At 45.9% G+C, this 23,177-nt stretch overlaps 1 protein-coding gene across 2 annotated transcripts; it reads right to left on the bottom strand.

Annotated features, from left to right (window-relative positions):
• Window positions 1–3,765: 3,765 nt before the first annotated feature.
• CDK1 (cyclin dependent kinase 1) lies at window positions 3,766–16,815 on the bottom strand. Of its 2 annotated transcripts, none has more exons than XM_079977198.1 (8): window positions 16,683–16,815; window positions 14,102–14,159; window positions 12,191–12,347; window positions 9,499–9,622; window positions 7,811–7,981; window positions 6,601–6,764; window positions 5,788–5,929; window positions 3,766–4,099 (listed from the first exon to the last, which is right to left on the bottom strand). In XM_079977198.1, the coding sequence occupies exons 2-8, from the start codon at window positions 14,136–14,138 to the stop codon at window positions 3,983–3,985; spliced, it is 912 nt and encodes a 303-aa protein (XP_079833324.1). In that variant the 5' UTR covers window positions 14,139–14,159; window positions 16,683–16,815; the 3' UTR covers window positions 3,766–3,982. The 2 variants fall into 2 exon arrangements, with proteins under 2 accessions (XP_079833324.1, XP_079833323.1); XM_079977197.1 differs by having other exon boundaries at window positions 16,613–16,769.
• Between the last annotated feature and the right edge of the window lie 6,362 nt (window positions 16,816–23,177).

Below are 23,177 nucleotides of genomic sequence, written 5' to 3'. Positions count from 1 at the left end.
ATTAACTCTTGCAGCTCCTCTCCTCCTTTTTAAAAGAAGAAAAACCACAACCCTGTGTATGTCATTATTATGCACAAGCCGGATTTTATTGCATAAGCAAATCTTTCCCCTCTTTCTTTTTTAAAGTGAAATCCTGAATTCCCTCTGAGGATTTCCTTCTCTAAGCTGCAACAGCTAATGAGGATTATACAGAGCGACACTTATTACTCTTGTTCCTCTGCCTAAGTAGGCCCCTCCAAGCTGGGGAAAAAAAGCTTATTGTCTCAGATGTGCTGATCTGGGAGAAATTCAATGCATGCATGCATATATATATATATATATATATATATATATGCGCACTATCAGGAAGAAAATGTCAGGCAGTTTAAAAAGTGTTTGGTCACGACCAGCTACAGATCCCTTCTGAGCTTAAATAAGACTGACTGCTCCAACATTTACAGGCCTTAAAATGGTCACCTCTGTTCACATCACAAAGCTGGTCACTATCCTATCCTGAACCAGGTGCACCAACTCTAGGGGGCAGAGGTGTCTTAGGACCCCTCAATATTTGTTTGAAGGTGGCCCAGCCCCACCAATGTTGAGGGGACCCATCAGGGAAGGCTGCACTGGCCTGCATGGTATGGGGAGACATGTGTGACATTGTGTGTGTGATGACACACATGCGAGACACGTACTGCCCCATCTTGGGGGCAAACTGGTGCCTCTGTCCTTACTCAAATGTCAAGGAAGGAGAAAGTGCACCGTTTTGGCCAGGCCCTGCCAGGACTGCTGCAGCAATATAGACCGCCGCCCCCTTACAATTAAACAGATATATTTTAATTACCACACCATGTTTTATGGATTTGGTTTTTAAAAAAGAAAGAAAGAATCAAACTCTTTTTCTCTGACCCTCAGGGTCACACAAGATAAGGAACAAGTTGTCTCATTAAAACACGCTTGCGAAGTGACTTTTAAAGGCAATGTACCAGCGCCGATCACCTGATGGTTGCTGAGACACATTGCCTTTGCAATATGATTCTACTCAGAGCCACGAGTTGTCATTTTGACGTCCCACTGAAAGTGGTTTCCAATGTAAACCGACTTCAAATTCATGGCAACCAAGCATTTACCTGCACCTGAAGACAGCAAAGGGGCTTGGCTTGTGGGAAACAGGTCAAATCAGGACCTTTGCTAGGCCTAAATAGACCTGTTGGAGGTGACCCACCCTTCTTAAACATAAATGTTACCAGGGTTTGTTACTGCCACATAGTCATGCGTGAAATTAGTAGCACAAAAACACTTAGTTCCCAACCAAAAGTTACTTCAGCAAGCATAGTTTTAACCAGGACTGAGGCAGCAACTCTAAACAAAAGTTTATGTCTTCTTGCTAGCCAAGAGCACACAGCAAACTGCTACTTCCAGTTCCTTGGGGGTGAGCTCCCTACACAATTCACCAGGTTGGGTCTACTCTGCCTTAGGCACCAAACTCTCCTGGTACAATTCCAAGTAGACGTATAAACTGAGCCAGCAGCCTTACCAAATTACAAGTTCCAGAAATTCAGACATTAAAACAACACCTAATCTGAGACAAAGCCAGCTCATGTTTGCCATTTAGGCATACATGCTATTAAACTACCCGTTTTGTATGGAAAAACTGATCGCCCTTGTACAGATATTCCCCCACCCCCTGCCAGAATCAATGTTTAGATACTGCAGTGGCATCTTGTGGTCAAGGACAATATGACACCCAACCAAAAATAATAGTTATGCTTTACAATTCTAACTCATTTGTTGACCTGCAACATATAATTCTCTATTTATAACTGTTTAAATGTACCAGTTACATGTAAGGTTACCACTTTCTCTCTTCTGTAGTTGAGAGCAACGTGGCAGGCTGATGTTCAACAGATGCTGCTTTGCCTAGCAGCAATGTAGAACGCTACTCCTCCAGTGATTAAGAGCAGGCATAGGCAAACTCGTTCCTCCAGATGTTTTTGGGACTACAACTCCCACCATGCCTAGCTAACAGGACCAGTGGTTAGGGATGATGGGAGTTGTAGGCCCAAAAACATCTGGAGGAACGAGTTTGCCTATGCCTAATCAAGAGACTGGAGCATCAAATGTACCAACAGTGATCTCAGTTCCCCAAGTCCCAGCGCTTGAATAGCCCAAACACCACTCACACACGAAGGCCATCTGCCAAGACCCATAAGCCTTCAGTTTTGGCATTCTTCGTTCTGCAAGAATCTAAATAGGAACAGCCATACCTGTAACCAGCATCCCTGGTTGCCTCCTGGCGGCAGGAAGAGACGTTGGTTCACCGTTTTAAAAAAAAAGAAATTGGGAGTTCCTCTGTAGATCATGTGAGAAATTAACTAACCCACATAATAAATGGGAAGTTGCCGGGGGGGGGGGAAGAATCAGAGAAGAGACTGGGAAGAGAAGAAACCCCTGCCATGCTCAAGTTGAACTGACCAATGGCTAAACCAAACCAGGTCTACCAAGAAGTCCCTTACAATTCATGATCCTGGGTAAGTAGTTTGGCTGCAATCCTACATCTGTAACAGCAGCACTTGAGCCCTAATTATAGCTCCAGATAACTTCATCACACACAAGAGATGAAAAGCATACACTACTAGCAGGTCTTTTTCCCCCCAGCTGGAACTCAGTTCCGGCACCTCCCAGGTGTGCGTCATTGCCATTACAAGGGAGGAATTTGTGGCGAGTTCCTGCACCTCTTTCTATAGAAAAATAGCACTAATTACTAGCAAAATGCTCGCCATTATGACAGAGAGGACATGTGATGGGCTGCATCTATGTGCTCTGCGCATACCGCATTCGCTACACCTATCAATGAGGGGCAGGCTACATCCACAGGGCGATTGCGCATCCCCCCCCCCACATTACACAACGCCTACTTCCAACCCATGTAAGCAAATTGTTGGATTTCACAGCTAGGTGGGTTAGGGGCTGCAACCATTTAAGTTCTCTCCAAGGATGCGGGGCGGGGGGGGGGGAGGTTATCAGTTTCTTTAATCTATCAGATTGTATCCAATGGTACCAGGCCCATCTAGTGAAGGCTCCCATCAGTGTGACAGCAGCCTTATTGCCCCTTCCCCAGATCTTCAGAGTATTGAGGAAGCCTTCGGCGTGGGGAGTAGTGCTGGGGGTGGGGGTGGGGGTGGAAAGAGAGGGGGAGAGAGAGAGGTGAATCTGTTAAAATAGCCGCAATCCCTTTCACAAAATCCATATCGAAACTCAGATACGTAATTTCTTTTTTGGGGCAACTGCCTTTAGTTATGTTGGGAGGTTGATGCTGAAGAACTGGGACCCCCTCTGCTCCCACGCCAGATTTAAAGTTTATTATTAATTATTATAGAGGGACGCAGGTGGCGCTGTGGGTTAAAGCCTCAGCGCCTAGGACTTGCCGATCGAAAGGTCGGCGGTTCGAATCCCTGCGGCGGGGTGCGCTCCCACTGCTCGGTCCCAGCGCCTGCCAACCTAGCAGTTCGAAAGCACCTCCGGGTGCAAGTAGATAAATAGGGACCGCTTACCAGCGGGAAGGTAAACGGCGTTTCCGTGTGCGGCTCTGGCTCGCCAGAGCAGCGATGTCACGCTGGCCACGTGACCTGGAAAGTGTCTCCGGACAGCGCTGGCCCCTGGCCTCTTAAGTGAGATGGGCGCACAACCCCAGAGTCTGTCAAGACTGGCCCGTACGGGCAGGGGTACCTTTACCTTTTTACCTATTAATTATTATTATTATTTATATAGAATGGTGGGCTTCACTGAGCAGTGTACAGCTTTATTGAAAGTGAATAGGTTAATATTTACAATTAAAGGAAGATTCAAACCAAAGCACTCTATAGACAGGGCTACAGTTTTAGAATAGGACAAGACAGACACATATAAAAACAGGGATATCAATAAACTTCAACAGTGGGGGGGAAATACCACGAGTTTCAGTATTTCTGCTTCAACCACATTCAGGTTGTTTCAGGGACAGTTAGCATTTCTTGATCCGATTGGCTGGTAGTTTGGATTTGTCCAAGTCATCAAAGTAAGGATGATTCAGAGCCACGCGGCCAGAAATCCTTTTTGCTGGATCATAGGTCAACATTTTCTGCAAGTGGAAACAAAGGCAGGTTACACACTGGCCTCTTGCTATGCAAGGGAGCCTAGAGAGATCCGAGTCCTCAGAACCAGACTTTCCATGATGAATCTCAGACCAAAATGTTACAGTACAGTGGTACCTCGGGTTAAGTACTTACAGTATTTTTCACCCTATAGGACGCACGTTTTCCCCTCCAAAAATGAAGGGGAAATGTGTGTGCGTCCTATGGGGCAAATGCAGGCTTCAGGAAGCTATCCGCAAGCCGTGGGAGAGCTGCCTGCACCCCGAAGCATGGGGCGCACTGAGCTCAGCGCCCCCCAGGCTTCGGGCTTCGCGCGGCTCTCCGCAAGCTGTGGGAGAGCTGCATGAAGTCACGCAGCTCTCCCACCTCTTGTTTCTCTTCTTTTAGAAGTATTAGACACTAGGCCAAAACCTTTCGGGTGGGAAAAGATGTCTTCTCACCTGCCCCTAGCCCTACCATCACTTCCTTCCCAACACTTAGGCCCAGTTCATATATTATTATTCTATGGCACACTCTTCACATGCCCCTTCTATCTGCTACACAGGTGACCTAACCTATGACATAGACACTCAAATGTGCTCATGTCCAACCCACCCAACGCTTCTCCCCTCCTTCTTTTCTGAAGGAGAGATGGTGTGAATTGGGCATCCACGCCTTATGAAAGCGACGGAGTGATGCAACGTGTAATGTAACCCACCACAGCCCGTTAACTTTGCCCAGTAAACCTCCGCAGGTTCTCCAGCGAAGTTGGAATCATCCTGTGACAATCTGGTAACTGGTACAAACCAGGAGTGAGGATGGGGTGGAGAGGGGACTTTTATAAAACCCAGTATGGATATGTAGACAACAGAGCGAAAGACTCCTCCGTCACTGTGCTAGAATTCTGGCTCACCCTATGACACTAATGTGGCAGTTGTTTCAGGACAGATGAACAAAAAAGACCCCCAAGTGCTTCTCCACACAATTATATTTACGGCATTCTCATCCTGTACGATTGCAGCCATGGTCACGGTTTCAGATGGCTTTCGGGGGGCAGATTAGATATCTCTATGAGCTTGTTTATCATCAGTAGCGGTCAGCCATGGCGGTCGAGTAGAACCTCCATGTTCAGAGGCAGCACACCTATAAAAATAGCAGCTGGAGAAGCAACAGCTGTGGAGGGCTTTTGGCTTTGCGCCCTGCTTCCAAAGGTGTGCAGGTGGGCACCAGTGGCAAGTACAACACTGGACTGTGTCGGCCTTTGTTCCAAGGCAGCAGGCCCCTCTGTCTTGCATTTTTATAGATGTACAAAACCCCAAGAACATTAAACAGCTTATCTGCATACATCTGGATACAGTGGTACCTTGGGTTAAGTACTTAATTCGTTCTAGAGGTCTGTACTTAACCGGAAGCAGCACTTTAGCTAATGGGGCCTCCTGCTGCGGCCGCGCCGCCGGAGCACGATTTCTGCTCTCATCCTGAAGCAAAGTTCTTAACCTGAAGCACTATTTCTGGGTTAGCTGAGTCTGTAACCTGAAGCGTCTGTAACCTGAGGTACCACTGTACACTGAACTCTATGCAGGCTTATGCACAGAGGAAACAAAATTATTTCAGTAAGGTACAACACTATGTTGCATCAGAATGATTTTTTTTTAAAAAAATGATAAAGTTTTATGAGAGTGAAACAGCCACTTACCAAAAGCAGGTCTAATCCATCCTCATTCAGGTTTTTCACCAGAGAGGCCAGACTGCTCGGTTTCCACTTGGGGAAAGTGTTCTTGTAATCCTGCAAGGATTCTACTTCCGGCCACACGTCATTGTTGGGCGTCCCCAAAGCTCTACAAGAAAAACAGTCAAAAGGGCGTTGAATAAGCAGCCTTGGCAAATCTGCTCGAATGGATTCAGCCAAACACTTCTTTGAGTGTTACCTACTGAAAGATCCCTGCAGTGATGCTTCAGAATCCAACATAACTGAGACACGTTATGCAGCTTTGTGTTGGAACTCTCGGCTTTTAAATATATGCGCCTCAATAAGACTGTACTGCCAAAAGAGAGATATCTGCACTGTGTTTTTGAACCACAAAGAAGGCTATGCAAGAGAAAATAACAGCAATTGCCAGAGAAATAGTTGACAAGACACTGCTGCAATGCCCTCACCTGACAACAACATCCGAACACCTCCCAGTCTATTTATGATATCCTATACACATTGTTCATAGGATCAGGCTATCAAGGTTGCACTCCCGAGTATACTTACCCATCGTAAGCCAGTCTCCTTGAAGTGGGACATGCTTCAAAGCAAATATAGCGAGGACTGTACTTTGTTTCAAATTAGAACAATTTGTTTAGCAATTTGCCGTTATGACACCGGAAAACCATAGGCCTCAATTCATTGTACCATAATAATTTTTTTAAAAAATTAAATTCACACAATATCAGATCGATGGGCTACAACATTTCCGCAGAAGGAAAACAAGACCGCAAACTTTTCTCATTTTAAGTTAGATACCTGAAGATCCTGAACAACTGATCAATTTCTGAATCTCCACGGAAGAGTGCTTGCTTGGTTGCCATTTCAGCAAATATCGTCGCTATGCTCCATATATCGACAGGTGTGGAGTAACGTGCGGAACCTAGCAGCACTTCTGGAGCTCTGTACCACAGAGTTACTACCTAGCACAAGAATAGTGGGCATTAGAAGGCTTTTTAAAATTAAAAAAACCCCACCAGCTGGGGGGGGGGGGGGAGGATTTAACGTGCTTTGGAACAATTATGCATGAATTACTGCACTCAACCACACTGTCCAGCATACGACATTTCTGGAATCAGCACGCCAGTTTCTGAAGTTGTTTTTTAAAGTAAAAGAAAAAAAGCTGCAGAGTTTTCTAGTTCCTATTTTGTAAGAGAATATACTCAAAGAAGTTGACGTATTAATTGTTCGAGGTGAATTCTTGCCCCGATTGTCTCAGTCCTTTCTTCCACGCTCAACCTCATTTCATCTGCATAGCTATCATGTAAAAGGAGGTCACACAGAGCAGCAGCATCCACCTCAAGGCTCCTCCATGAGCTCCCTGTTTTTTTTATTAAGTCCACTACTTCCTTACATCTTAAAAGCCCCCAACTGCAATGGGGAGGTGAAGCAAGGCCCCCCCACGACTGCGGGAAGGTGTGGTGAGGCCCTCCTCTGCTGTGAGGATACCCAGAGAGCCCTCTGCTGCCACACGGAGGCCTGGCGAGGTCATCCGCCACCGCAGGGATTCCCGGGAGGCCCTCTGCCACTGCAGATACATATCATGATATATCGAGATATGTTTAGTCGGTGATATATTGTGATAATCGAACACCAGACGTCACCCAGCCCTAGACAGACCTGGGTCTGATTCAACATGGCTCTTCTTAATAGCATGAAGCAACCTCCTTAATAAGCAACATTAAATGGGGAAAAAACTTGCTAGCCTCAGTGTAGGAATTATTTTTTCCATATATTTTTTAAATTATCTAAAGGTATTTCAAGGCGTTTATCATCATACACAGTTATTTCTTCTTCTTCTTCTTGACATCCCACCCCATCTTTCCTGTTGTTGTTTTCTTACTGCTTTTAATTAGCTGTCTTATAACAAATGCTTTTATTGCCTAAACCCCACATCATTGGTTCTTTCAATCCACAGCTTATACCTTTTAGTGTAGGATTTAGCGCAGAGAGATCCACAGTCCCTTACCTCATGGGTGTAGACCCGCACGGGGATGCCGAAAGCTCGAGCCAGGCCAAAGTCGGCCAGTTTAATTACTCCGTTGTCATCGATCAACAAGTTCTGAGGCTTCAGGTCTCTGTGCAGAATTCTCCTCGAGTGACAGAACACAATACCTTGCAAGATTTGGTACAAGTAACTCTGAAAGAATATTAAAACAGAGTTGGCGTTGGAAGACGGCGTGTTCAGAAGGGCATGCACTTCACCTCTTGTCTGCCCAAAGGAGAAGGGTGTGGTAAAAATAGGTATTACAAAGCCTTCCATCCCTTACAGCGGTTCCCACCCTGTGGGTCCCCAGATGTTGTTGGACTACAACTCCCATCATCCCTGAGCTCTGGCCTTGCTAGCTAGGGGTGATGGGAGTTGTAGTTCAACAACATCTGGGGACCCGAGGTTGAGAAAGGCTGCTTTAGAAGAATGGAGCCGCTTACACTAGGTTCCTGGCGGTCTGCAATCCAGGCTACGAGAGTCCAATCACATACACCTCATTTGCTGAAATGCATCCCTCGCTCCCCTTGTCCACTATCAAGCTTTCCGGGACTCGGGACCTATCTTTGCTGATGTTACAAGAAAGGAGGACTCCAACAAAACAACAGGTAGACCTTTCCTGACAGTAGGAGCTGTTTGACAGTGGAACAGACTCCCACGAGGGGAGGTGGGCTCTCCTTCTCCTTGGAGGTTTTTAAGCAGAGGCTGGGTGGCCATCTGTCGTGGATGCTTTAGTTGAGATTGCAGGGGGTTGGACTAGATGACCCTCGGGGACCCTTCCAACTCTACAATTCTGGGAAACCGAAACATCATGCACACTGATGGCACTAACTAAAACAAAAGACAACTGAATGGTGAAAAAAAGCAGATCCACACGCGCTTAACTTCAATATGATGTTGCAGTGGCACCTCCACATCATTTACTAGGGTGATTTTATAGATAAAATGGCTAGAAAAGCTGCTTCTTACAAAGGGTCAGCTTCAAAATTCAGTAAGCCACCTGAAAGACCATTCCAGTGGTATCTTGGTTCTCAAACTTAATCCATTCTGGGAGTCTGTTTGACTCCCAAAACCGTTCGAAAACCAAGGCGCAGCTTCGGATTGGCTGCAGGAGCTTCCTGCACTCAGTCGAAAGCCGTGCTGGACGTTCGGCTTCCAAAAAATGTTTGCAAACCAAAACATTTACTTCTGGGTTTGCGGCGTTCAGGAGCCGATTTGTTCAGAAGCCAAGCCATTCGAGAACCAAGGTACCACTGTACTGCCCTGTTTTGCTTCTAGAACACTGAATTAGCACAAGATGCTAATTCACAAGATGTGAACTGGAGAACACAAAAGCCCTGCTATACCTGTGGTCAACACAGGCTTCAGAATTGCCTGTTGGCTGCCACGTGGGCCACCAATTCTTACTCCAGGCTGTTGTAGCTGTTTGCTGCAGAACAATTCACAGCAGTCATTTTCAAACTTTGTTCTTAGATATCCTCATGGCGCTCTGGGATCTTACAAAAGGATCCTGGATGGCAAGGACTGTAATGATGGAGAAGCATTGGCCAAACACAACTTGCCTACTCTTTCCAATTCACCTCAAGAGTCTCTGGCAGACAGACCAACGTGGACGGGGTTCCATGGGCAGGTAGGGCAAAAGCTACCCATCTGCAGTATCGTTTCCTTACCTTAACAAGCATACGATCTAGGTACTGCCCAGAGGGGATGGAGTCCAAGTATTTCTTGAGATCCATAGAAAGAAATTCAAATATCAGGTAAAGTCTTGAGTCTTGCATAAGCACATCCTGAAGACTGAAAAGAATTTTCCTTTTATTAAGAAAGACAAAACAGCTTGAACCTTTTCACCAAGCATACAATGTGGGTTTGTTATATGCAGCACTAAGGCCCCTTCATCTAACTGGACGAACATCCCATAGTTTATTATACTTCTATCTAATCAGCCATCGTAACATGCCAAGCTAAGGTTTCTGCAGGTTCACTGCATATACATGCCTATGTGAAAGCTGGTAATTACACATGCTGCCTGATCCATTAAGCTTACAGCTATAAATCTTATGAAGATGACGGATGACTGAGAATTATAAATTAATGTGAAACAGAGAGGCCTAAATGAAACTAGCTTAATACACTTAGTTATTTAAGCATATGTTCACCAGGGTGCATATAGTTGTTTCAAAGGTGAACATTTAGGCACTCAACTCAGTATAGTGTTCTGCTTAGTACTATCAGTCCTTGTTTCTGTAATGGGGTGGTAGAGGTGAGAAAAATGCCAATATATTTCACATCTGGCAACCAACGTTCTGCTTTGGTTTCAGGTAGGACACGAGTAAGGTAAAGGTAAAGGGACCCCTGACCATTAGGTCCAGTCGTGACCGACTCTGGGGTTGCAGCGCTCATCTCGCTTTATTGGCCGAGGGAGCCAGCGTACAGCTTCCGGGTCATGCGACCAGCATGACTAAGCCACTTCTGGCGAACCAGAGCAGCGCACGGAAACACCGTTTACCTTCCTGCCGGAGCGGTACCTAATTATCTACTTGCACTTTGATGTGCTTTCGAACTGCTAGGTTGGCAGGAGAAGGGACCAAACAACGGGAGCTCACCCCATCATGGGGATTCGAACCGCCAACCATCTGATCGGCAAGCCCTGGGCTCTGTGGTTTAACCCACAGCACCACCCGCGTCTACATGGGTAGATGAGTCTAAAAAGCCCGGGACACAAATTTTCACAGCCCTCTAGCTGCTATGGTGACTCATTTACCAGAAGTAACATATTTAGCATTAACTTTGAAGGTGTATACTTGATTCTGACCAAACTAAGCCTCCTAGAGCAAAATATACATCCATATGAACATGCTCCGCCTCCCCAAAAGATTTGTAGAGTTGGAAGAATTCCTTCACTGCTTAGAAATGTTGAATTCAGAAAAGCTTTGGATTTAAACTAAGTATATGATTTTCTAAGCAACAAATTTAATCGTATTCCAGCCAGATACACATTAAATTTACCGTATATTTTGCTCTATAAGACTCACTTTTTCCCTCCTAAAAAGTAAGGGGAAATATGTGTGCGTCTTATGGAGCGAATGCAGGCTGCAAAGCTATCCCAGAAGCCAGAACAGCAAGAGGGATTGCTGCTTTCGCTGCGCAGCAATCCCTCTTGTTGTTCTGGCTTCTGAGATTCAGAATTTTTTTTTTCTTGTTTTCCTCCTCCAAAAACTAGGTGCATCTTGTGGTCTGGTGCGTCTTATAGAGCGAAAAATACGGTAACCAAAATTTTGGGTAGATCTCCAGGTTAGGCTTTAGGCGTAACACCCACTCAAGTTACCTTCTCATAATTAAACTACCTTAATTCCTGGTGGTGGTTCAACAGAGAAGCTCTACCAAGTTAAGTCAAAATAACTAGGCCCTCTGAAGCAGCATGGAGCCTTCCTTGAGAAAGTCTGAGTCTGTTATTAAAAGTATGCTGAAATAACCAAGGATGTAAAAAATGAGCATGGTCCAGCCACAGTTAAGCATCTTTCAGTCCCACTGATCTTAAAGGCATTTAAGCATATGCTGAACTCTCCCCTGAAAGACAAGGACTTGGAAACGCTTCACATTCGATTGTTTAGTAAGCGTTTTCTTTTGGTACCACACATGCCACCTTGAATGCTACAAGAAACACTGCAGAATATATGCAAACTGGGGTGCTCTTCCTCTCCACATGCATAAGGTTGTTTGTAAACTCTAATTACATTTAGTGTCTATAGAGGGCAACTAAGTATCCAGCCTACCTAAAGAAACACGAATCATATGTATGTAGAACAGAACAAGCGCAGGACACATCTAAGCACTTCTGCTGGGGAACTTAATTCCAGGTTTGTTCAGTGGGGCTTACCATCAGCCACTTTTGCACAGGACACAACCTTAAACGCAGTGCTTGCTTTGTGTCTGTCTGTTGGGCAGGGGCCGGGGACATGAAAAAAGCTGGAAAGGACCAGCCCTTGTGTGTCTTAAAGACCAATAATGGACAGCAAGCTCCTCTGCTCAACCCGACCTCCCTCCAGTGGAGCCACTGCTGTATATCCAGCACTCCTGCTGGTGTGTTTATAACCAGGCTGGCCCATTCTAACATGCAGCAACGCAGCCAAAAAGAGGCCAGGTGAGCATTATGGCCCAATCATGCCATCAGCTGCTGCTTAACTCATCACCAACCGGACCCCTCAGGGTCCCTTTCAACTCCAATTCCCTCATCGTCACACATGAAAGATGCCCTTACATTTTTAGGTGTAATTCAGCAGACTCACTGGGTGCCAAAAAAAGGGACGGGGACGAAAACCCCATTTTATAGCTGAAACCCAGATTATACAGGTGTAGACATACCAGACTATGTTGGGATGACGTAGCTCTTTTAATAAGGAAATCTCTCTGATTGCAGTGCTGGGAACACCTTCTTCGTCGTTCTCTAACCGGATTTTCTTCATGGCCACCACTTGGCCTGTAGCTTTGTGTTTGCCTTTATACACAACACCATAAGTGCCTAACGGGGGAAAGCTCCAGTTTAATCCTCTGGACACAGACACCAGGTTTGCACAATACATTAAACCAGAAGTTGGCAACCTAAGGTCCATGGGCCTCCCAGAACCGGCCCATGGCCAGTTCCATGGATAGGCGAAGGGAACCTGTGGGGTTTTTTTCGTGGAGCAGGCGCCATTTTGTTCCACCGACATTTCCCCCCCCCCCACCGTGATGGAACTTCCTCCCTCCTCCCAGTGTAGCAAATCACCAGCCAATCACCTGCTAAGGTTTGAGGCCCTGGCCAATGGGTGAGTGGCTGCTGCGCATGGCCCAGAGGAGGAAGGGGGCTGAGCGCATTTCCAGCAGCCCCTCGTCGGAGCAAGCTGTTTGCTGCCACCACTCTGCCAAGCGTGGCTCCTGTGTCTGCCCTTGCAAGCGGCAGAGGCTGTCGGTGGAGGAACGAGCAGCCTGAAAGCAGCCCTTTTGGGCTGCTCGTTCCTCCTCCGACGCTGCCGCCACCAGCCTCTGCCTCCTGGCAGCACCCTAGGTACGCAGGAGGACGGGAGGGGCTGGGGGAGAGAGAAACCCCCTCCGCCGTGTGCGCATGCGTGCACATGCACTACGGCTCACCAGGAGGTCTGTGGTGCGGTGAACCGGCCCACCCCCCAAAAAGCTTGCTGACCCCTGCATTAAGCCAACCCAAATGTGTGAACTCCCACTGAGCTAGCAGTGTCTTCTGCAGTGTTACTCAGGTATGTAATCTAATTGCCAAATGGCACCTTAAACTTTGGTTATGGTCCCCACAAAGGAATGAATTATTATTTTATTCATTTCCTTTTTATACCACTTTAGATTTTAAAGAACAAATCCCAAAGCAGTTTACAAGACATTAAAACATCAAATAAAACAATCCAGAATAAAATCAACTCAAGCTTCAAGGAAAATATTTCAGATCCTTCTCCAAGTGACATTTTGCTTCCCCCAGCCGCCAACCTGGCATCCAGGTCTCCATGTGATTGCAGTTGGACCCGCACCAGTCAAAAGGCGTGCCTTGCTGATTCTGGTCTTCTGAATCTGGGCTAGTGGTTGAGCTCTCTCTTCAACAACCACACTGTAGCCAAGTTTTATTACTAGCTATGACTTGTGTTTTCCAAGGAAAAGTCAAGCATAAGATTTAGGTGATGCCCTAAGCTGAGGCCTGGCTTAGCTCAGCATGCCATGGGAGTAAAGGAGCAAAGCTCCTCTCCAGGAGCCCACACTGCCCCACTGAGATCACCATGTTGTGACAACCAGGGCATAGGCTTAACATGATACAAATCCTTTCAGCCCAAGGGTGGAAGCACATTGCCCTGAGCAAGAATCTATGTCCTATTTGGGCATTCAGTTTACAAGTGCATGTGCAACAACCGAGGGAAAGTGGCGGGGTGCTCAGTGAGGTGGAGCTGATAATTTTCCAGGGGTTTACTTCTCCACACAAAATTTCCCATTTCATAAATTCACTTGTAGCAATGAATGGTTGCCAATTGCAAATACAATATGAGGGAAGCAGTTTCGGAATCACAATGCAAGCTTTTCAGTGATTATCCCTAGGCAGGTATGTGGGTTAGCACACCATGCAGTTCTTTGGGGTGCTACATTTTATTAGTGAGTGGGGGACTCTCATGACCCATGTAAGTGCCATCAACGACTCTGACTCAATGAGACTTGCTTCCAAGTATATAGATGCCTTCTTTGCAAGACAAAGAAAGATTATGTAATAGATCAAATGTTACCTACCTTCACCAATTTTTTCTATTTTCATGTAGTCGTCCATTATTCCTCAATATGAAAAGGCCTGAAACAGAACAAGGAGAGTCAAGCAGTTGTAGTGACAGGTGCATCCCTACATTTATTTATTTTTTCAAAGAGAAGGGTGTTCAAAGCCACTTTGCTGTGTTTTCAGGGGCATGTAGATCTTTTCCTTCCTGCAGTAATTCAGCCAGCTGTAATTAAGCTAAAGCAAAGGTATTTTGCCGTATTGCTGCCATCCTGCAAAAGAAGTCAACTAGAAAACATCCTTTCCTTTCGTTCCAGTTAATTTGACCTATAGCAGTTCAAGTCTGGGTTGAAAAGGCTAAGAATTTGCAGAGAAAGGGCAAGTAAAGGTTTAAGCAGCCATAAAGAGGGCCTGCATAAGTGTCAGAATCAAATGGGCAAGGCAGAAGTCATTGAAAGGAAGCTCTAGTGTTTTAGTGCCACCATTAAGAAAGCCCTGTCTCTTGTGCATGCCAGCCTAACGTATCTTAAAAGTAGGCACTCAAGAAGAGTACTCAGGTAGGATAGAAGATAACCAAGTCCCAAGTGTTTAGTGTTTTAAAGATTAAGACCAGCACATTGAACTGGGTCTGGAAGCAAATGGGTAGCTACTCCAACCAGTGGAAAACTTGAGTTATGTAGATCTTCTGGCTCCCACCAACATTTGGGCTGCAACATTCTGTATCAGCTGCAGCTTCCAGACAGTTTTCAGATGCAATTCCTCATAAAATGCAGCAGTCTAATTTGCAGGTCACCAGACAACCAAGGCCAGGTCTGATCATTGATCTAAACAGGGGCTGCATATGAGATACAAGCTGGAGCTTGTGAAAACACTCCTGGCCACTACAGCTACCTGTGTCTGACAGTGACAAATCCAGGAGCAGCCCCCAAGCTGCACATCTGGTTCCTCAGGTGGAGTTCTACCACATCCAGGGCTGGCTGCACATCATCATCATCATTTTATTTGTATGTCACCTTTCCATAGTTAAAACCATGCTCAAAGCAGCTTATAACATGAGAAGGTTTACCTAATTACAAAAGTAGTCCCAAACAAGAAAGAAAAATTAAACCTTTTAAAAGAGCACAACCAAATATCAATGAACAGCCACAAGAACCCAAGCAACACCCTGATCCAGGAATCTGATCAGCAGCCTCAGCTTTTGTAGCTGGAGTCAGCCAGGGCCCCGCCTTCTCAGGCCAAGTGAAGAAAGGGCTGAAAAGCAGGACTCACAGCCAAAATGGTCTGTGGCCTATTCGGCAGCCTGGGCTTTTGCAGCTGGAGTCAGCCAGGACCCCTTTCTTGAGTGGGAAAGAGATAGAGCTGCATGTCATCTGCCTATGGGTGACACATTGGGGATAAGATGGAATCCTCGTAAGCCAAAGGTAGTAAGACAGAACAGAAATCACCTAGTGCTACCAAAGATACTGACCATCTCAGAAAAGAACCATTGTAGTATTGTGTCCCCACCTCCCTAAACAAAAGCCAGTCAAGGATGCCATGATTAATGGTATCAAAGGACACTGTGAAGTCCTAAAGGATTTTTTTTGGGGGGGGTGCACTTCCACTTTCCAGTCCCAGACAAAAGTTATTCACCAGGGCAATCATTACATGTCCATATTGGGAGTTTATATAGTTTTAGGTTGGCAAGGTACATATAGAAAGAATGATAGACAGTAGTTTGCACTTCTTAATATTGCATTTATTTGCTAGGTGTTCGCCAAGTGGGAGAGACCCATTAAGTTATTGCACAAGCTGTAAAGTGACATCTGCTTAAATGCATTCCAGAAAACTCCTTTCCGTGCCTATGATCCTGAGAATAGTCAAGCCAACAGAACCTGCAGTCTGAAAAGGCCACAATCCTGCTCCCAATTACTGCACTCACTCACTGTATGTCTGCTTGCCCCTACAGGAGGCCACATGCTAAGGCCAGGAGAGTCAAGTGCAGATTTACAAAGGCCAAGGAGAAAGAGATCTTGGGGATTAGGTAAGCACATGGGGGAGAGATAAGAACAAACCTCTAGCTGTCTCCCCTCCAACCCACCAGATAGACTAGATTTTTAACCCGCTATACCCAGATCAAAGAAAGAGTTCAGAAATACTCTGGCTAGCCTTCCCCCCCCCGCCCTACCTACAGAGGTTGCTCAAAAGTAATCCCCAGTGGTTGGTAAGTTTGCAGCCTTCAGAATAAAAACTTTTTAATTTTTTTAAAAAGAGGAAGTGAGTTAAGGGATGCAGTTTGGGGAAAACGCAGCATTTCTTCTGTGTTTTTTGTTTTTTTTTTAAAGTTCTCCCACTCATCCCGGCAAAAGTGTAGAGCAGTGGAGGGAGAATGCACAGGAACACAAGAGTTGCACATTTGTTTTAAAAAGTGGGGTTTAATGCGCTCCCCCTACCCCTGCCCTATATCCTCCCGGCAGCCTCCTGCCCTAGTCTATCCCAGCCACGGGTCTCTCTCTCTCCCGCCCCCCACGTCCCCCCTGCAGCCCCCTTACCCTCTCCGCCCGGGCCAGCCCCACTGCTTCCAGCCGTTCCCCTCGCCTCCCTGCGAAAACAAGGACGCACCTTCCGAAGAACCGGCGGAGGAAGCGGAGGCGGCGGCTTAGCAGCGCCTGCTTAAGAGAGGCCGAGCGCAGACGGATTCAAATCGACCGCGCTGAGCCGACTCCCAACACGCCAATGGGGCCGCGTCGCTGCTTTCAAAAGGGCCAATCGGAGGGCAGGCGCCAAAGCGGGGCAGAAGAGCGGCCCCGTTGCCACGCAGCGGGCGGGCGCAGCAACCAGAGCGGAAGGGTTCTGCAGAGCGTGCTCTCCTCCACCCGCCGCCGCCTGTTATTGCCAAGGAATTCGAACGTGGGCGGGTCTAATTGGTGTTTGGCGTTTTAGGTTTGCATTTTCGGCTCGCTTTTCGGCTGGAAGAGCCTTTCTGGAACAAGCTGCGTTTTTGTTTTTGCAGAGCACTTCTTCCGCAATTCGGGAGTCCGCCTGCTCCTCCCGTCTTAAACGGGTCTCCCTGATGCACCTTCAACTGCGCTCCACGACAGGCGCAAATTCATCCGTGAAGTTCTCCTGTTGCTTGGCAAAGCTTCACCTGCTGAATTTCTGCCTGCGCAACTTTAAAGCCACATGGATTCATAGAATTGAAGAGTTGGAAGGGATTCTGAGGGTCATCTAGTCCAGGCTTCCTCAACCTCGGTTCTCCAGATGTTTTTGGCCTACAACTCCCATGATCCCTAGCTAGCTGGACCAGTGGTCAGGGATGATGGGAATTGTAGTCCAAAAACAGCTGGAGACCCAAGTTTTGGAAACCCTGCTCTTAAGCCTTGGGTTAGTGAGGCCATATGAAAGTGTGGGCTCCAGGAGAAAAGTTTGCAGCTGCCTTGCTGCTCCCCAGTCATCTTTGCTACACACTGTGCTAAGTAAGCCAACTTAGGGCCCCTTGGTTGAGCTCTCTCATCCCTAGCCACAAGCTCCAGCCAAGGTTAGTTCTTGTGCTTAGCATGCTATTCCAGTTAGGCCTGTATCTCGATTTCAGTTATAGAATCGTAGAACTGTAGAGTTGGAAGAGACCCTGAGGATCATCTAGTCCAACCCCCTGCAATGCAGGTATTTTTTGCTCAGTGTAAGGCTTGAACCCGCAACCCTGAGATTAATGATCCACCAGCGGAGCTATCTCAGTCCTCTCATACCCTCCCAACATTTCTCCGATGAAATAGGGAAGTCCCATTCCATAATAATAATGTTACTATTTGTACCCCACACACCTTACTGGGTTCCCTAGCCACTCTGGGCAGCTTCCAACATGTATAAAAATATAATAAACATTTTTTAAAAAAATCTTTCCTGTACAGGATTGCCTTCAGATGGCTCAGGAGTCATAACTCCATACCCTCCAACATTTATCCATTGAAAGTAGGGACATCCTAAGGAAAAGTGGGTCATTCTGGGATCAAATCAGAAACAGGGATGATTTCTCTAAATCAGGGATATCCCTGGAAAATAGGGACACTTGGAGGGTGTGTCCTCTCTCTATTTCTGCATTTGAATTTCTACATATAAGTAGCTGCCCTACCCAAAGGTACACTGAATATGGAGGTTCCAATGCTATCCAACAAAATTAACAGCCAATGGGAGAAATATACAAAGTTGTTGCCTTTTTTTAAAGGAAATAGTTGTTTACCTTTAGAACAAGAAGACCCGGCCTGCCCAGGCTGATGGCCTACCCAGGCCAGGGAGGCTTGCGCAGTGGTGAAATTCTCAGCATGCTGTACTCTGAAAGAAAATTATATGAAAATGATGTACCAGTGGTATTTGACTACTAGTAAGCTTGCAAAAATGTGTAAGACAAGTGCAAATATCTGCTGGAAATGTAAGCAAAAGGAAGGTACCTTCTATCATATGTGGTGGACCTGTAAGGTTCTAAAAACATTCTGGGAAATGATATCCCATATTTTTTGCTCCATAAGAGGCACTTTTTTCCTCCTAAAAAGTAAGGGGAAATGTCTGTGATAAGGGACTCTAGCGATAAAGGAGGCTGCCTGGGAGCGGGGAGGTAAAGACAGCGAACTTGCAAGGAGAGGAGACACGAAGATTAAAGCAATGAGGAGAGTAATTAGAAGAAAAGGAGGAGCAAAAAACTGCTCCAGCTAAGGAAAAGACACTAAGGCAAACAAGAGGGAAGGGGTGTTGAAACAAAGCCACTGAGCAGCTGATCGGCAAGGGATCGGGAGGGAGATAAGGGACTCTAGAGATAAAGGAGGTTGCCTGGGACAGGGGAGGTAAAAGCACATGGGTCCTCAGGATTTTTGCATTGGGTCACCCCAAATTCACCATCAGATCACATAGCACGTCCTCGGCTACAGCCTGCACCAAAAAACCCACAAACCGCACCCACTATTTCGTGGGGCCTCAATGGCTCAAAAACATGGTTACAAAGCACGGATCCACAAGCCGATGGCCTGTCCAGGCCTTTTTGGACAACAGTTCCCATCATCCCTAACCACTGGTCCTGCTAGATCATAAAGTCCAAAAGCAGCTGGAGACAGAGGTTTGGGAAACACTGTACTAGAAAAAGACATTTTTCAGAAGTCTGTCCTGCTGACTGTCTTTCTAAAACGAACTGCATGGAGTTATTGCCTCTGTGTAGTTTCGCTTTATTTAAGGAACATAGGCTATACCGGTATATCTGCACATCCATCCGTTTGTCAGCTCTGCAATTTTAATAATTAATTTGTTCATTTTATTATTTTCAGTTGCACTGTAAGCAGGGGCTGCACATCCCGTTTCATCGCTTCAGGCAAAACAGAAAATACTGTCATTCCCTGCCCTGCTGCTGTCATACCTATTGCTGCTGGCACTGATTCTCTGCCCACCCTGCTGCTTCTGCAATTTTTGGCGAGATCTTGCCCAATTTGGGTGTAATTTCGGATACAATTTTGGCCAATACCGGCAACAAATCTGCACCAGTGGAGGGGCACCTGTAGAGCTGCCATTTGGGGGGCTTCTGCCACCTGAGACAGTTGCCTCAGGTTGCCTAATTACAGAGCCGGCCCTGCCTACAAGTTTGTACATGTTAAAACAGTTTAATCCTGCAATCCTATATATGCCTGTTCAGAGTCCCATTTTGTACAGCAGGTCTTACTTTGAGTGAAATGGAGATAAAATTGAAACCTAAAGTACTTAAACGTATTTTAATAATGCTGGAATCACAGAAATGCTCTTTAAGGCAGCGAACAGTCAACAAAATCACAGCTTTGTTGGATTTCATCTGTAATAGACTTGAGGAAAGTTAGCGGGAGTGGAATGTTATTAGTGGCTATTCTGACAGTTGCCCATTAGAGGGCAGAGCTGACAAACGGATGGATGTGCAGATATATAGCCTATGTTCCTTAAATAAAGCGTAACTACACAGAGGCAATAACTCCATGCAGTTCGTTTTAGAAAGGCAGTCAGCTGGAAAGACTTCTGAAAAACATCTTTTTCTAGAACAGTGTTTCCCAAACTTGTGTCTCCAGCTGCTTTTGGACTTTTTGATCTAGCAGGACCAGTGGTCAGGGATGATGGGAACTGTGGTCCAAAAACAGCTGGAGACACAAGTTTGGGAAACCCTGGTTAGAGCAAGAATGGGGAATGTGTTGGGCTACAGCTCCCATTCTTTCTAACCATTGGCTATGTTGGCTATGCAAGTTAGTTTCCAATAACACTTGCAGAACCCCAGGTTCCCCCACCCCTGATCTTGGAGGCATGGGGTCATACTTTGGGTGTAAGAGGATGCAAAGATCACTCTAGCTTAGCAATCCAAGTAAAAGGCAGTCTTTGTTTTTGTTATGTACTAAGCTTGGATCCTAGAGCAATAGGCAAGTAGGATCCTAGAATGCAACAACTGATTGGCTTGCAGGAAAAGACCAATCAGGCTCCAGGAGGAAGTTAATCGGCCTATTAGGCTGGTAGGATTGTAGAATGCAACAACTGATTGGCCTGCAGGAAAAGACCAATCAGGCTCCAGGAGGGAAGCAGAATCAGCCAGTCAGACGGGACTCATTGTGTAAATAATGTATATAAAAGCCTGTGGTTTGGAGGGGCAATTCAATCACTGTTTTGCAAGCTGCAATAAAGAGCATGAAATCACTACAGGAGTCTGAGTCTATTTCACTTTTGTTTTTCAATGGACAGCCTGCAGCAAGGTGGAAGAGCACAGACTTGATATGCATAGAGTTCTAGGCTCAGCCCTCCTTGCAGAGGGTAGTTTGTCCACCTTTGGTCTCTACCCTGCACTCAGCTCTCACCTGTGGCTCCTAGAAGTTGTTTGCATGTGGCAGCGGCCACATCCCTGGGAACAGCTTCTAGGTGCCACATAAACCAGGTGAGCATAGCTGATGAGTCTCAAGCCCTTGGTGAGTTAGGGAGTTCTTTTGCATGTGAAGACAGGCTCCATCTGACTAAGCAGAGATGGGAAGCACACAGCTAGTTGATTAGTTCTGCTGGGATACCAGCTCCATTTGGTTCCTCCTCTTTTTTTTTTATAAATTTTTTATTAGGTTTTCACATTTTATACACACACACAAAACAAAAACAAAAACAAAAACAAAACATGTATAATTTCATACTCTTACTTTCTTTACCCCCTTTCCCTGACTTCCCCCCACCCCCTCTTCATACATCCCAATTCCAATAATTAATTCAGCAAGTTCTTGTCTCTCCTCTTTAACATATTATTATTATTTTTAAACTTAGCTCTTTTTACTTATCCACATTTAACTTATCCAATTCTCTTATAAACATTAAATCCTTTTTCTAAGGTCGACCTAATTTCCCTTCCACGAATTTCTCCCTTTATATATTAATTAATTAAATGTCCTAATAGCCAAATACAAAAATCATAAAAATTTTGAGATTCTGTTCTCCCCTCCCTCCCTACCCCGGTTTCCATCCCTTCCCAAGCAAATGTCCACAGTTCCTAGCCCGGATTCCTCACATCCGAGGCCTTCAAATCTCTGTCCGTCTCTCTCTGCCGATTTTGTTGGTAATCCTTCTTGTTGGACCTCAGGTCTCGAAGGAGTTCTGTCACAGTCACATCAAATTTTCTTCCATCCAAGATACTTAAAAGCAGTTGCTGCAAAAGGTCAGCTGATTTCCCATATTCAAAGAGGAAGTCCCAATCATATTTCTTTATTCTTTTAAATTCCAGCATTCCAGGTATTCCAGGGACTTCCTCCTTCATCTTTCTCATCTTTCGCAGATTTGTAATCCAAAGATCTTCTTCTTTATTTCCTGACAATATAGGCTCCTGATTGGTATTTTCCTGTACTTTTTCCACTCCTTTCCTTTCCACCAGTTCCAAAAATGTCTCTTCTGGTTCAGCTGCAGATTTCTTATCAGTCTTATCAGTCCCTTCCTTTACACATTCAGCAGAGTTGTTTGTTTTAGGATTCAAGGTCATAAGTTCTTTGTTCATAGCCGTACTCTGCTCTTGCAGGATTCCCACAAGAAAAAACATTTTTTCTAACTCTGCCAGTAATTTTCCCTCTGCAGCCATTGTAATGTCTCTAGTTCCCCCTAGGGGGATTCCAATTGCTTAATAGTCCTTTTCCAACAGTCCGTTACTTTGTTATTTATAGCTACGTTGTTTCCAACCACCTCAATTCAAATACAACACTTTTAGTTCAGAGAGTTATTAAGTAACAAAGTTCTTAACTTTCACCGCCCGTTTGACAGCTCCTTTGACAGCTGTCAAACTCCTTGTTCTTTTTCCTCCGGCTCACGCACAGGACGCTCCCGGGTTCGGGGGGGGGGGGAGGGGTTACACAAAAACTTCCAAAATTCCTCACTTTCTCTCCAGCACAAAGACTACTTCTGTCAAATTCATGGAAATATCTTTTATCTGACACCAAAAACAATACTCTCCACCTTAATTCTCCGATCCTTGCTTTAGATCGTTTGTAGGTAGGGGGGGGGTGCGGACTTCCCTTTAGCACATCCCCCGGTTGTACCGAATTCAAAGATATAAATTTTAGAGTCCAGATTCCATTCTACTCACGGGTTGTTTGTTTTCCAGTCTGAATTTTGGGAAAAAAGTCAGCGCTCTCCGGCCATGGCTCGCGGCTTCGCTCCACTGAAGTAGCGGTCTACTCACAGCACCACGCCGCTCCCCGTACCCTCTCCGTAGCCTTTAAAAAGGCTCTTCGTGGGTCGGGGAAGGCGCTTAAAGGTGCCCGCCAAGTCACCAAGTCCGCAGGCTTCCGCGCCTGCGGTTTCTAAGGGTCCCCGCGTCGCCGGCGCGGTAAGACCCGTCTTCAGCAGAGCCAATTCCCTCCGGAGCTCGGAGGGAATCCGCCATTAGCCGACCGCGCTAACCCGGAAGTCCCATTTAGTTCCTCCTCTTTCCCTGAGCAACTTACCATTAAAGCTGGTCATTTTAAGAACTTTGCAACTCTAAAAGCGGGTGCCTGTTTTCCTTTTCCCTCCCCATTCTCTCCCCCCCCCGTTCGTGCCATGTTTGTTACTGAACTTAAATAAATAATGTAAATTGACACAGGATTATCGTAGCTCCTACCACCCCAC

The sequence above is a fragment of the Podarcis cretensis genome, assembly GCF_951804945.1.
Source record: "Podarcis cretensis genome assembly, chromosome: 5".
Taxonomy (NCBI): domain Eukaryota; kingdom Metazoa; phylum Chordata; class Lepidosauria; order Squamata; family Lacertidae; genus Podarcis; species Podarcis cretensis.
Note: the sequence above shows the minus strand (reverse complement) of the source record. Positions and strands in the feature narration are given on the sequence as shown.